This window comes from Pteropus alecto, unplaced genomic scaffold, assembly GCF_000325575.1.
Source record: "Pteropus alecto unplaced genomic scaffold, ASM32557v1 scaffold190, whole genome shotgun sequence".
Lineage (NCBI taxonomy): Eukaryota > Metazoa > Chordata > Mammalia > Chiroptera > Pteropodidae > Pteropus > Pteropus alecto.
This window is the reverse complement of record NW_006430462.1, coordinates 4,074,072-4,088,952: the sequence shown is the minus strand read 5'-3', so window position 1 is coordinate 4,088,952 and position 14,881 is coordinate 4,074,072. Positions and strand designations below refer to the sequence as shown.

The following is a 14,881-nucleotide window of genomic DNA, read 5'->3' as shown; positions in this document are numbered from 1 at the left end:
GTTGAAATTCCATTTGGAGATGTTGAATTTTAAGTACTCGTATGCTATAGATGTCTATATATATTGACGGATGAAAAGATCAATTTGTAGTCAGGGAGACAAGACCAAACCAGAGAAACAGAAGAAGGCAAAGATAAAAGCAAAACATGACTGATACAGAAAATGAATTTAAAAAGCAATAAAAGTGATCAGCACAAGCAAAAGATGACTTTAAAAAGTGTGATAAAATTAATGATTTTTGGCAAATATAACCAAGAAAAACAAATAGAGCACAAATAATAACACTGGACATAAAAACAGGGAGATAACTACAGAAATAGGAGAGATTTTAAAATATTGAGACCTCCATGAATAACTCAAACCAAAATATATGAATACCTGAAGGTAGGGGAGAGAAAGGTCAGGTATTTATATTTTTTGGTATAAAATTATTCATGAAAGTCTTTAAAATTAAAAAAAATCTCTTCTGTTTCTATAGGTATTTCCTCTTTTTAGAGAAAAACAAAGTATGTCTCTGTAAACTTTAGAAAAAATTTTAAAAATAAAAACTGCCAAAATAATTGATAAGTTGGACTATATTAATATATTAATTGAAATTAATATAATCAATATTCTGTTCATCACAACACATCAATAAAAGAGTAAAAAGTCAACTCAAAGTTGAAGATATATTCACAATACGTGTATCTGACAAAGCACTTGTACATAGAATATATGTGCAGAACACCTACAAATTAATAAGATTGAAAGACAATCCAACAGAACCCAATAGAAAAAAACGAAAAACTTGAAAAGACTTTACAAAAGAGGATATCCAACATGGCCAATAAACATATTAAAAGGTGCTCAATTCATTAGTCATCAGGGAAATGCAAATTAAAACCACAATGACATACTACAACACACCCACCAGAATGGCTAAAATTAAAATGATGGAAAACGCCAAGGTTTGGTGAGGATGTGGAGCAACCACAACTCTCATATATTGCTGATAGAAGTGTAAATTGGCACAACTACTTTGGAAATTGTTTTGTGTACATATTAAAACATATCCCTTGACCCAGCAATTCTACTCCTAGCAGTTCAATTCCCACCAGAAATGTGTGCATATTTCACTAGAAAACATGTTCAGAATGTTCAGAATGTTCAGTACTATTCATAATAGTCAAAAATAGGAAATTATCCAAATGCCCATTAAGACTAGATGAATAGTGAGAATAGTCTACAACAACATGCAAAAATGTGGATAAATATTGCAACATAATGTGGAGTGAAAAAATAGTTCATACTCTATGATTCTGCATCTATAAAATAAAAAACAAAAGAAACTATGCTAATAGAAGTCAGGTAGAAATATTTTTGTTGAGTAAAACAGTGACTACAAAGTAAGACTGGGTTTTCTGAGGGTCTGGCAGTATTTTGTTCCTTGGTCTGGGTGCTGATTTCACATGTTTATTCCACAGGGCTGGGGCAAGGGTGAAGCAAACAAGATACCTAGGGAGCAAAATTTAAGGAGACACTCACTCTCACCTTATTTGCCTCACCCTCACCTCAGCCCTGGCTTTCAGTTTGTGAATATTTATTGAGCTGTATCATCATGATATGTGTATTTTTCTGTATATATTTTATACTGAGATTAAAAAATATTAAAGGAGTCTGGACTATATTATAGCACAAATAAAAATAAACTCTAAGTGGGATAAAAACTTAAATGTAGAAAGAAAAACCTTAAAACTTTTAGAATATAGGAGAATATTATAAATGACCTCAGGTAAAGAAAGATTTCTTAAGACTATCCAAAAGCACATATTAGAGGAAAAGATTTGACTACATCAAAATTAAGAACTCTTTAGCAAAAGACAGCTTAAAGAAAATAAAAAGACAAGCCACAATCCTGAAAAAAGAATACTGCAACACAAATGAGTAAAAAAGAATTATGTGGAATACATTTTTTAAATCAAAGAAGAAAAAGATAAATAACCCAATAGAAAAATGCATGAAAGGCTTGAATAGTTACTTTATATATAAGAAAACCAGAATGGCTAAAATACATGCAAAGATGCTCAAACTCAGTAATAATCAGGGAAATGCAAATCAAAATCATGTGATATGACCATTTCATGTCCAGTTGATAGGCAGAAAAATAAACTCTAATAATATTGTGTTGACAAGAGTATAGGGCATTCTCCTTCACTGTTAGTGGAGTATAAATTGGTACAACTACTTTGGAAAACAGTTTTGCTTTACCTAATAAAGTTGAAAAGCCCCCGGACTCTTTGGTATATTCCCTAGCGATACTCCTGCATATGTATACCAGGAGGTGTGGACATGAATGTTTATAACAATTAAAAAGAAAGAATATTAAGAATAGATACAATAGTCTACAGTAGTGAAAATAAATGAACAACCACACAATGGATATATCTCATTTTTGAAGTTCGAGCAAAAGAAGTAAATCATAGAAGAATACCTTGAGTATCATTACATTCCTATAAAATTTTTAAACAAGCAGATATACTCATAGATGGTAAAACTATACAGAAGACTAAGGAAAGGGTTATCATAGAATTTAGGAGAGTGGTTACCTTTGTAGGAGAAGGAGAGGGTACAATGAAGACGGGTCACATTGTGGCTTCTAAGGTAGCGACAAAGTTTTACTTCTCAGCTTGAATGAAGGGTATATGGATACTCATTATTCTTTAAACTATACACATACTATTTTGTATACTCTGCTGTGCATGGTATACTTCAAAATAAAATATTTTTGAAGGCATTAAAGTGCTCTACATGTTTATGTGTGTATAAATGTGTGTGTGCGTGCACACGTGTGTGTATGTGTATTTTATGAAGAAACAACAGAATTCTTAGTGGGAAAATGTCAATAAGCACTTCACTAGACTTATTATTCTCTCATGATTGGCTAGCTGAGAGAGGAACTTGAATTGACTGAGTTTTTCACAAGTCCTGATATTTGTATACAGTTGACCCTTGAACAACACCAGGGTTAGGGGCACTGACCCCTGTACCATCAAAAATCCAAGTATAACTTTTGACTCCCCAAAAATTTAAGTTGTCCCTCTTTATCACAGGGGATTGGTTCCAAGAACCCCCACAGATACCAAAATCAATTGATGCTTAAATCCTCTATGTAAAATGGCATAGATCAACATGTACAGTCAGCCCTCTGCATCCATAGACTCCCAAACACAGACTGAAAACAGTACAGGTATTTATTGAAAAAAATCTGCATGTAAGTAGACTCAGACAGTTCAAACCTGTGTCAGAGTCAAGTGTATATAGTTCCTACTAAATTTAGTAGGAATGGTGTTATCACATATCTTATTTAATCTATCCATTGAATTATTCATTCTTTTATCCGGCTTTCAGTTGGTAAAAAGAAATTCTTAATTTTAAAAGATAAAAATCCAATTAACATATGCTCATTCTTTGCTTAACCTTTATTTTTTAAACCAATCTATGTTAGCTATATCTTCCTTGAGTAGAATCAAAAGAAATTTGCATCAAAATCTAAAGCTATTATCATGTGTGACATTAGGAAAATACTTACTAAAACTGAAAAAAAAAATCCTGTTGTTCGGTTATTTTTATTAACTGAATTAAGACTCTTTTCTATGTATTAAACATAATATAGAATTAAAGAACTAAAAGGAACCTTCAAAGGTTACCTACTGTATAGTCATCTATCTTTAAGTAGGACTCAAACTATCTCAAGCAAATAAATTAGCATCCTAATCTTTAAAAAGCCCCCAAAAAGATTTTATAGCATTCTTTCCCACTAGGCATCTGGAAATTCTTCATGTCTAACTCAGAACCCTTTTTTTTAATTATTATTATTTATGCCTACAGCACCTGGTTTTCCTAGGTGATCTCCCATCCAAGTACTAACCAGGCCCGACCCTGCTTAGCTTCCGAGATCAGACATTGGGCTTGTTCAGGGTAGCATGGCCATAGACCATGGACCATGGCTCCACTAGGGTGTGAACCCAGGACCTTCTGCGTGTAGAGCAGATGTGCTAACCACTACACTATGGAACCACGTCTTCAGAACCCTTTTAATACAATGTTGGCATTCAGTAAACTTTCTTACCCAGACAACAGAGTGTGGATTTACCTAGGGCACAGTGAGTACTCAACGCCAAGCCTCTCCTTGAGGAAGTAGAAAGGTAAAGGGCTCAGAGCTTGTTTGGTTCCAGTGGCTTCAACCCCAGCCTCTTGGCTTTCTCCAGAGACCTAGCCTCAAAGCTTGTCTCTCTCCACATAACCAAAAGCTGACTATCATTTTGTTTTCACTATAACTTGAGTTTATCCATAACTTTTTTCTCCCTCAACTCCCTCCCACCCAATTACCCTAGTAATCAAGAACTTATTTATACTTATAGTGAATATGAGTAAATGAACACCTAGAATATTTTTAAGTCCTAAAAATAAGTGAAGAAAGAGTAAAAATAAGGAACATATAAAATGGAGTCACTTTAACCAAGCTGCTAAAATTATTAACATTACGAAAGTTGCGGCATGAGGAAAGACTCCATTCTTGTTCTAACTACTCTGGAAACTTAAACTTTTTTGAACTTTCCAGTCCTGTGCAAATGCCTGGATATACATATAGACCTTCAGATAACCCTCTAATTACCCCTGAAGGACTCATGTATACATCCACCTGACATCCATTATCCAGATCACTAGGACGTGACCAGATCTCCTCACACCCATCTTCCAGACCACCTGGCATCCAACATCTTGACTGCTTGTCATTTGGCTGATAACCATCCTGGACCAATACTAAGGCTAAGAATGCAGGACTGACGATTCTTAAGAATGTACTTTTGCCGTAACAACTTTTAACTTTTCTTTCTCTTTGGAACACTTCCAGGTTTTTGCCTAGTTGTGTTTCCAGTTCGTAAACTCTAAGACCCTTAAATAAATCTCCATCATTTATTTCTAGCAAAGCCTCCACACTCTTTTTGAGTACATTTGTTACTTATAAATGAAAGAAAGAAAATCCCAAATTTTCTAAATTCATGGGTACTTTTCACAAAAGAAGTATATTGGAAAGTTTTTTTCTTCTAGTCATGGACAATTTCCTCTAATAAAATATATTTCCTTCTTGAAATAGTACTTTTTTAGAATAAAGACTCCTTGAGGTTAGGGGTTAGTTTTGTTTCTGTTTTTATACCTGGCACACTCCACTAGACTCTGTTATTATGATATGGTCTGTGTAGGAACTGAAAAATGTCAACTATTTTTAACCAAAGAAGTAGAGCATCACTAGAGCTTTGCCTTACGTGGTTGTTGCATTCTTCTTCTTCCTCATCGCAGTCTAGACCCTGATGGGCAATCTCAGTAGTGTTGTTCTCCTGAAAGAGACTGTTCTCCAAATCAGACACTCTGGTGGCTTCGGTTGTAACTTTTACTTTCATGCTATGAAAGCCAGTTGAGACTATTCCCACTTGAAGGTTTACAGGCTCCCCCTCAAAGAGCAGGAAGTGTGAATTTACCCCTTCTTTAAAACCAGGGGGCTGGTAATCATGTGGGGTCACTGTAAAATGAAAAGAGAAGAAAACTGAGTTTCAACAAAACAAGTCAGATTAATCTTCCATATATAGCAACAGACATCTCTTTCAGATACTTGCAAAATCCTTCTATTTATATAAAATATTATTTCAATACTTAAGAAGGAATTTGACTGGAGTCTCCACCTACCTGCATTATAGTAGTGGAGCTTCATAGTAAGTATAACATCATTAGGAAGGGGTCCAAGGTTCTGCGTTAATATATACAATTTACGAATCAGTAGAACACTAGCTTTCTTAATATCTTCACTATTTGTTCCACTTTCGAAGCTTGTATTACTGCTATAACCACATTAAAAAAAACAGCATATTTTTCAATCATATACAATATTAAACTTTTTACTATACGATTAAATAGGACACTAGAGACTATTTTTAGAATGTAAATTAGAGGAGAGATTGTACTTTTTGCAATGTTTATACAAAGGATTTCTTACATAGCAAGTTCCTTTAAGGTATTTTAAATATAACCTGATTTTTTAAAATTAGATTTACAACCACATGCTATAGTTTTTAGAGCAATGGATTTGGAATTAGGAAACTTGACATCTAATACTGGCTCTGCTGCTAAGTAGCTGAATGACCTCAGTCAAGTCACTTAGACACTCTAGGTCAGGAGCTCATTTGTGAGATGAGTTCACATACACCCTTCTACCCTTCTTCCAGTATAAAATCAATCATTAGCCCTAGCCCTTTCTACCATATGGTTATTCCTCAGAGAAATCCCCTCCTCATTCTTACATGGCTTATGATAATGACTATTCTTCCTGCTTTTCTTTTTGTTCACACTGCAAAACATTATCCACATCACTGCCGAAATAATATTCCTAATAGGGAAATCTGCTCATGTCACTCTCTTGCTTAAAATTCTTCTATTACATTCATCACCTTTCAACGAAAATCAAGAGTTGTGTGTATAATGCCTTTCAGGACCAGCTGTGCCCTCATCTCCACCTTCATCTGCAACTACTACCGGTTCCTTTTCATCCATGTGTATTTGCATATGCTGTTCACGTTGCTTATTTTTTGCTTTTCCCAATTCTCTTCATGACTCTCCTGAATTCATCCTTTAATCATGCTCTTGTGTCACCTCTTCAAGGAAGTATTCCCTGTTAATCCCCATACCTCATCCCTGTTTATAACTGTTTGTATGTCCCCCTCTAGACTATAAATGGCTATATCTTTCATCTCCACAATACTAAGTTTGGTGCCCAGCTACAATAAGTACATAATAAACTTTTGCTGAATTAATAAGTGAATGAACAAATTAGACTAAATTACCTTTCAACGCTAAATATTCTTTCTTTCTCTCTAAAATTTTCTTCCCCACTTAGTCTCACATTTGAGTAGTTTCCAGAAAAGACTATGACTGCAATATATCTGCACAATGTCTTTCACATAATAAGCACTTAATACTGAAAAATAATCCTAAGTAATTGAACTACTACTGGAGGCAGTGTGAATTCATAAAACAAATATTAAGTAAATACATTTGCTCTTGTTTCACTTTTGAACAACTTAGAAGTTTTGTCTACCAGGATTTACCAATTTGAAATAGGTAACCAGAGTGAAGGGCTATAGCTATCTAGTTCATGAGATCTTACAATATACATCATATTCTTGTAAAATCATATTCAAGACTCCCTTTTAAAAGAGAAATTATCTTTACTATGGAAGAGATGATAAGATAATTTTATAAGAATGATCATTTAAACAAGTGCCTACCTTTGGTTTCTAGGAAATTAGTAATATGCATTACCCTCTCTCTTCCTTAGTAGCTGAAAAATTTGGCCTTTTTGTTTCATTGCTTACCTCTTGGCATATGTGCTTTTATAACTAAAGAGAGTAGTCTGGTTGTCAGTAGTACTTACATTTAAATGTTAGAGAGCAAAAGGCAAATGTTTTATGTAAGAGAATATATATAAAAAGTGCTGTACAATCTGTAAAGTGCTATGCAAATGTTAGCTAATGATGGTGAATATTCTAATTCTCATTCCTAGAACTGACTTTCTCTTCACATCCTAGTACTGTCTGTAAGTTTTACAAATGAGAAGATAATTAAGGAAGTGAATCTTGGAGAGAAATCCTCAAACTTGCAGTAAATGAAACAGGGCTAAGAGTATAGAGAATTGAGAATTAGGCCACATTTCTCTTTAGCCATTTCTTTCTGGGAAACTCATCCTCCTGATGTGGAGCCCTCTGCTACCAAAAGCTTTTCACCATCATCTGCTCCACCTTCTCCTATTCAATCTCATCAGCAATTTTTAGCTCTATCTGAATCCAAAAGCTACTGGGAAGAAAATAAATGTTGCTCCTCAATAAAACATCTCCATTTGCACTAAGGACCTTCTGAAGCAAATGTCCTTGTCTTTGCTATTTAATCCATTAGTATATCTAAAGTTTGGAATTTTAGACTTGATAGGAAAATGCAGTGCTTTCCAGTCTTTTCCATATAGGGACACATATAGATAATTATATTTGTACAACATATTTGGGTAAGCATATGAGAATGTTTGTGTCTATAAGCAGATAGTTCAGGGGTTTCATCTACCCCAGGTCCAGTCTGGCTATATTGAGGGCAGAAAGGATCAATATCTTGGCATAGCAATTGAGAAATGTTGTTTTAGTGGATAGAAAGAGCCTATGGAGTTCTTCAATCAACACTACGTAGACAGCCTCATTAATGCCTACTCCTGTGCCGCCCACAAAGTACCACTGCCACCACCACTTAGGTACCATTAACTGAGTGTTTATTATGTGCCAAGCATGGGCAAAGCTTTATATATGCATTAAAACTTAATAATCACAGCAACCACATGAAGTAGATATTATTAACTTCACTGTGCAGACGAGAAAACCAATATTTAGGGAGATTGAGTTATCTGTCCAACATTATATAACTATTCATAGTCAGAGCTGGGGCTCCAAGCTAGGTCTTTCTGCCTTAGGAAATGAAACTCATAACCACTGAACTTAACTGCCTTTAGATCCTACTAACATCACCTATGAGGAAAAGATGTAAAGAGGCAAAGGAAGCCTCTATTCCTACCAGTAATCTATGGATTTCAGAAATGTAAATAATTATTACAATCCCTTTTTATAACAATGGATTTTCTGTGGGATTGTTGGGGAATTTACAAAGGAAGTATAAGCTCTATCTCTGGCCTCAAGAGGCTTATGTTTACCTCAATCCTATATATTTCACATGTTCATCAAACAATTAGATTCTACCTGTCAAAATCCATAGTGGCTCCTTCTTTTGTGTATTTGAATTTGAACTGGTATATCTCAGTCACTTTCTAGAAACATCAAAGGGAATAGAGAAAGAAATCAATAAGGAACATTTTCATTATGTACCTACTATATTTCCTTACCTGTTTATTTCACAGCATTACATTATTCAGGAGTAATATTTGCAGATATAAAGATAACAATTTTTCTCCCCTGTGGTAAAAATGACTTCGATGGCAAACGCTATTGTTACAATTTTAAAGCTGGAAAAACTAAGGTACAGAGTCAAGTATCTGACCCAGCATAGGTAAATAACAGTGGAACTGGTTGAGAAACCATTCATTCATATAACAGATATTTACTAAACTTTGTGTCAGGCACTAAAGTCATGTTGTGAAAATGACAAAAAAGGTCCCTGTTTTTCTGGACTATATAGCCTGGAGAGAGAGATAGTCAGTAAATAGGTAAACAAATAAAATAAGATAATTTCAGATCGTAATAAGTACTGTGAACAATATGAAGCAGATGCTGTGACGGAGGGTACAGAAGGGGAGAGGTGCTGATTTGGTTTGGAAAGGCCAAGGAAGGCCTCTCTAAAGAGGTCATGTTTGAGCTGAGCCTCACTGATAAGAGGGGTCAGTCATGTGCAAATCTGGAGGACAGTGGGGTGCCCCAGGCAGGAGAAACAGCAATGCAAAGGCACTAAAGGAGGGGAAAAAATGCCTCTTTCTGGATCAAAGAGGAGGTCAAGTGGCTGGCAATAAGTAAGCAAGGGTGAGAGTGTAGGAGATGAGATTGTAGAGGAGGTTTTGGGGCCTCGCTGGCCATGGTAAGGGGTTTAGTATTTATTCTACATTGAAGGATTTTAAGCATGGGAGTGATTTGTATTTTTAAAGATCACCCTGGCTATTTTAAGAATGCAGAAGGGAAGAAGTGGAAACCATGAGAGCAATTAAGAGGCTACTGTAGTAATTCAGGGAAAACTAGAATGGCAACAGGAAAACTGGAAAAATTAGAAAAGGAACCAGAATCAATGATTTCAGGTCTTGTTTTTTTTGATCCTGCACTAAAAACTAGATACTACTGCTATCTGCTCTCCTCACTGTTAAGAAAGCTAGAAATAAAGGACAAATTTCCTCTTGAGAGATAAGCTCAAAATGATTGTCTACTAGTTGAAGCAAACATTTGGCCCAGATACATTGTTGTTTGTCCACAGAGCTGGAGAAGGTGTTAAAAACAGGCAAAGGGTATGTGAGTTTAAGTCAGAACACAAAAAATACCTTTCATTCCTCTGTTTCAGTATTTGTTCCTTGACAATGTGGAAATGAAGATGTTAGATTAATAGAAAAGGTCTCAATGTTCTTCTTACTTTTCTCTATTCTAAGATTTGGTATTCCATTAATCACAAGTGGTCAGGTCCTAGAGAAATAAGCTCATGCTGCTTCAGCTCGAAGAACTGATTTGTAATGAAGTTAATTTTAAAAGAGAAAAATATTTTTCTAGTAAGACACTCTACTTAAGAAATCAAACCAAGTACTTTGTGAATACAATTAGCTCTCTGTATCTGCAAGTCCCACATTTGTGGATTCAACGAACCACAGATCAAAAATATTTGAGAAAAAAAATGTTATGTAGTTGCTGATGTGTACTATGTAGTTAGGCCTATGATGGTTGCATCTGTACAGAACATGTACAAATTTGTCATTATTCCCTAAACAATACAGTATAACAACTATTTACAGAGCACTTACAGTATATTTAGTAATTATAGTAATAAGTAATCTAGAGGTGATTAAAAGTATAGTAGAAAGATGTGCGTAGGTTATATGCATATACAAATCCACTTGACATAAGGAACTTGAGCATCCACAGATTTTTTTATCTGCAGAGGTCCTGGAACCAATCCCCAAGGATACCAAGGGACAACCGTACAATAGGAGAGGTATGTGAGACTAGAGGTGCCTATATCAACAGGTTCACTGCAGAAAAAAAGGTTAATTATACAGCATCCTCTCCACTGATGCTGGGTGTAATTGCACTGTCAAACAAACAATGCTTATTCTCCCGGCCTGCCCATGTTTCTCAACCAACTCTAGCTTTTGATGCCCTGAGCTTTCTTTTGTTTTTTAAATTGTATCAAGAGTAGATCTTTTTAGTAATTGACAATTTTACTAACAGTTTATTATTTGGTCCCTGAAGCAAAGAATAAAAGAATTATGTTCGTAATTGTTTTACAGAAGATGCTAATCCTTAATAACTTTAATCTGACTCTGATTGATCAAGGAAGTATATATTTATGGCAAGCACTAGTCTCTTCTTAACACTTCATATAATGTCCTCCTCCTTTTTAGATTGATGTGTTGCTCAATAAAGACAACCCTTTAAATAGCTCATCAATGGTTTTTATTAATCACACTGAATATATCCATATCAACCAAGGCAACAGAAACATATACAGGCTCTCCTTCTTCCTCTACATTCCAATTCATTGGCAAAAATAGATTTTTTTCAAGTCTGTCTCCAAAGCATATTCCAAGTCCATCTGATTCTCTTCATCTTCACTACTATTGCCCTATCCAAGCCACCACCATCTCTCTTCATTTTATCCACTTGCTTCCAAATCACTCCTCCTATAATTCATTCTCTATTCTATGGTCAAAAAGAGTTTTTGAAAATAAAAATCAGACCATGTTACTCTTATTCCCAATGGTTTCCCACTGTCTTTAGAATAAAACCAAAATTTACCTTGATCCATAAGGCCTTACCAATCTATTCTCTGCCTTTGTTGCTGACCTTATCTCCTGCCTCTTTCCCTCCCACTCTCTAGGTTCCAGGCTCAGGGCACCCTCTCTGTCCACGAACATACAAGTAGCCTTTCTGCCCTATGATCCTTGCACAGCTGTATTCTGTAACATGTTGTCTCCAGTTGATGATAATAATTATAATATTCAAGGACTGCCCTAAATATTCTACATCTATTTATTCTTATGTAGCCAACACTCTGAGGTAGGTATTATTACCTTAGATGAAGCTAATTAAGTGGCAGAGCTGGGATTTGACTCCAGCACCTGAAATATTAACTAGGGTGTTATTCAGCTAGTCACATGCCATTGCCTCTCACAGACCTACATAGGCTGACTCCTCTGGCTTATTCAGTCTCAGCTCAAACAGTGACCCCTAAGGGAGGCCTTCCATGGACTGCCCTCCTATCCCTCCTCCTTCATTGCCAGTTTCAGCACTCTCCAGCATACTACCTTCTCTTCTTTTCTACATAGCATTATAAACTATCTGAAATCGATTTGCTAATCTTCGTTTATTTGTTTATTTTTTACATTCCCTCATTAGAATTAAGCTTCCAGAGAGAAGGGACCTTGTCTATCCCATTACCTCATGTGTTTTTATACCTTGAACAGTGCTAGGCCCATAAAGAGAACCTAATTAATATTTGCTGAGTGAATAAATATTCAGCCAGTGTACAGTTCACACTTAATTAGCATTTCATCAAGGATTTCAACAAAGATTTTTTAAAAATAATAAAAAACATACAATCTCTAAAAGCATATTGTGGCTAAAAAGAAACCATCTAGAGTTAAATTCCTGAAGCAGTCTGTTAAAAGTGGGTGTTGAACCACCTCCAATAGTCACAAAGGAAAGATGGTAAAACAGTAAGATTTGTGTCCTCACAATATTCACATTTAGTAATTCTTTATAGGTCTATTCTGCAGTGAGTTGTGTAAATCTTTCCTTAACATATTTACATTTTGGCTTACACATCTTATTAATACCTCCACACTTTTTTGTAGTATATGTCTGTAGAAAAGCTACACTATCCCTCTTCACTTTAGTAACTTTAGTTACTTTTGTCATTTTACTTCTTTCATGAGATAGAGAAACCAGAACAAAACTTCAGGTGCAGAAGAACCACAACTTTGTGCAATAATGCTCAAAACTCTGTTGGCCTCTGGACTAGGTAAGCACATTTTCGATTTAAGACAGAGATTCTCAATTGTGTACCAGGACAGACTCTTCAAAAAAGTGCTTCAAATTTTAATCTATGTGTAAAATGTATTTTTGCTTCAGGTAAATATTAACATTGTTATTGTTTATATAGCTTTCTTCAGAGGAGGATACACTTCTATGGATATGAGTCAAACAACATGGTGCAATATCAGATAAATTCCAAAGAAAGACTGTGTTTATTATTGTTTTGTGAGTTTATAAAAGAATGAGATTAGGGAGGTAAACAGTTCTATTAGTGTCTTGATGCTAAACATCAACCATAAAACAGTGTAACCCCTTGGATACTTACAGGCACTATGAATATTGCTATACATAGTTATACTGTAATTATTACAGATTTGTTTGGTGTCTTTTTGAGTCTTTTAATACCTTCAGACATGCCACCAAATTTTCTAGTAATCAAAAGTGTGCCATGAGCACAGAAAAGCCAGAGATCACTGCCATAGGGAAGAATCTGTAAGTGTTCAAAACACTTTTTCTGGGTCATGACAGCTCAGAACTAATCATAAAATAAAATATTGTTTTCTTTTTTAGGCGAGGCAACCCTTGGTTAACCTCACAGATTGCAAGGACCTTGTCAGCTTACAATCCCTTATTTTTTAAAAATTTTTTATGCCTACACCACCTGGTCTTCCTAGGTGGTCTCCCATCCAAGTACTATCTGGGCCCGACCCTGCTTAGCTTCTGAAATCAGATGGGATCAGGCTTGTTCAGGGCGGCATGACCATAAACAAAATTTTGTTTTCTAACTTCATTATTATATATATTCCCTGCACCAAAGCTCATTTAATACTTTTTTCCCACTGGGTAAGATTTTTCTGTATTTAAGCCCAATTTGCTTAGCATTTCAGACTAGGAGTTTTACACGCATAAGAAAATATAATAATTTATTGCACTAAGGTAGTGATCGATTTCTTTACAATTTATTAGGGAACTTCTCCTCAGATCTACAGGAGAAAAAAAGCATTTGAAACTACACAAGAGACAAACATAAATAGAGGTAATCTGGGCATTGAGAAATTGCTGTCCATCACTATGTGCCAATTTTCTTCCACCTTGCTCAAACAGCTATGTACAATCTTGCCAATCAAGGATGTTAAAGACTAAAAATGCTTAATTTAGTCTTGACTGCCACTAAGATTAAATCCACTGGCTTATAGAAGGAAAACTGAAAGCAAGGAAAAAGGAAAGGGAAGAGGAAAGAAAGCTAGGAGGAGAATAAAGAGAATAGAATGAGAAGGAAAAAGGCTTCTCTCTCTATTTCTATGCTACCGCCACAGCTACCATTTGAAGTAGAGCAAGTAACTATTATGTGTCCAGGACTATAATATTCACTCTGGGAGACAGAAAACAAGACAAGACTCTTCTCCTCAAGAATTCACAATTTGGTTAGGGAGATAATCTCCATGAATCAGTTGAGGGTGTTAAATTGTGAGGTCCTGCTGGAAAAGGAATTTAGAAAAGGAAGAAATTAGTGTGAACAGAATAGGCAAAGAGACTTTCATGAAATATTTGAACATAAGTGGGCCTTGAGAATGAGTAGGGCTCAAAAAGCAGAGGGAAGACATTTAGAGAGAGAAACAAAGAGGTAAAGCTCTGAAAATCTATAAAAAGATCAATAAGACAGGGAGAATTTAGTTGGCAAAAAAAAAAAAAAAAAAAAATTTAGAATTATGCCATGTCTTCCAAAGGCCACAAACAGAAAGGATTCAGAATCAGTTAAAATAAGTAATAAAATATGGTATTTATATAAGCAGAGATTCTTAATGTTAACATGTTAGGGAATAGAATCGGTTCTACTCAATGCTTTTTTTTTCAATGCCTCTAAGTAGTTGTAAAAACCTCATAATAAAGAATTGCTGAAGTTTATTAAAAACACACTGAAAGAGCTCACTATGAGTTACTTTGCTAGTAACATAAACTATGGCCTCAACTCAGATAAACATTTTTAAATATAATATACATACACTGCACATTTCTATATGTGTTCTTACCTCAGGTTCCTTGGGATTTGTGTAAAGCTGTTTAAGGAAAAA

General features: G+C 35.1%; 1 protein-coding gene and 2 pseudogenes across 1 annotated transcript in view; all 3 read right to left on the bottom strand.

Moving 5' to 3' along the window:
* The window catches only part of HORMAD2 (HORMA domain containing 2), a 73,390-nt gene that overhangs the window by 45,489 nt on the left and 13,020 nt on the right, over positions 1–14,881 (bottom strand). The window contains exons 6-9 of the mRNA XM_006904902.1: positions 14,840–14,866; positions 8,826–8,893; positions 5,725–5,876; positions 5,307–5,560 (exon numbers count right to left, since the gene is read on the bottom strand). Coding sequence (XP_006904964.1) covers positions 5,307–5,560; positions 5,725–5,876; positions 8,826–8,893; positions 14,840–14,866 — 501 coding nt within the window. The remainder of the gene's footprint in view (positions 1–5,306; positions 5,561–5,724; positions 5,877–8,825; positions 8,894–14,839; positions 14,867–14,881) is intronic.
* Positions 3,859–3,974, bottom strand: LOC112481106 (annotated as a pseudogene).
* LOC112480998 lies at positions 13,459–13,577 on the bottom strand (annotated as a pseudogene).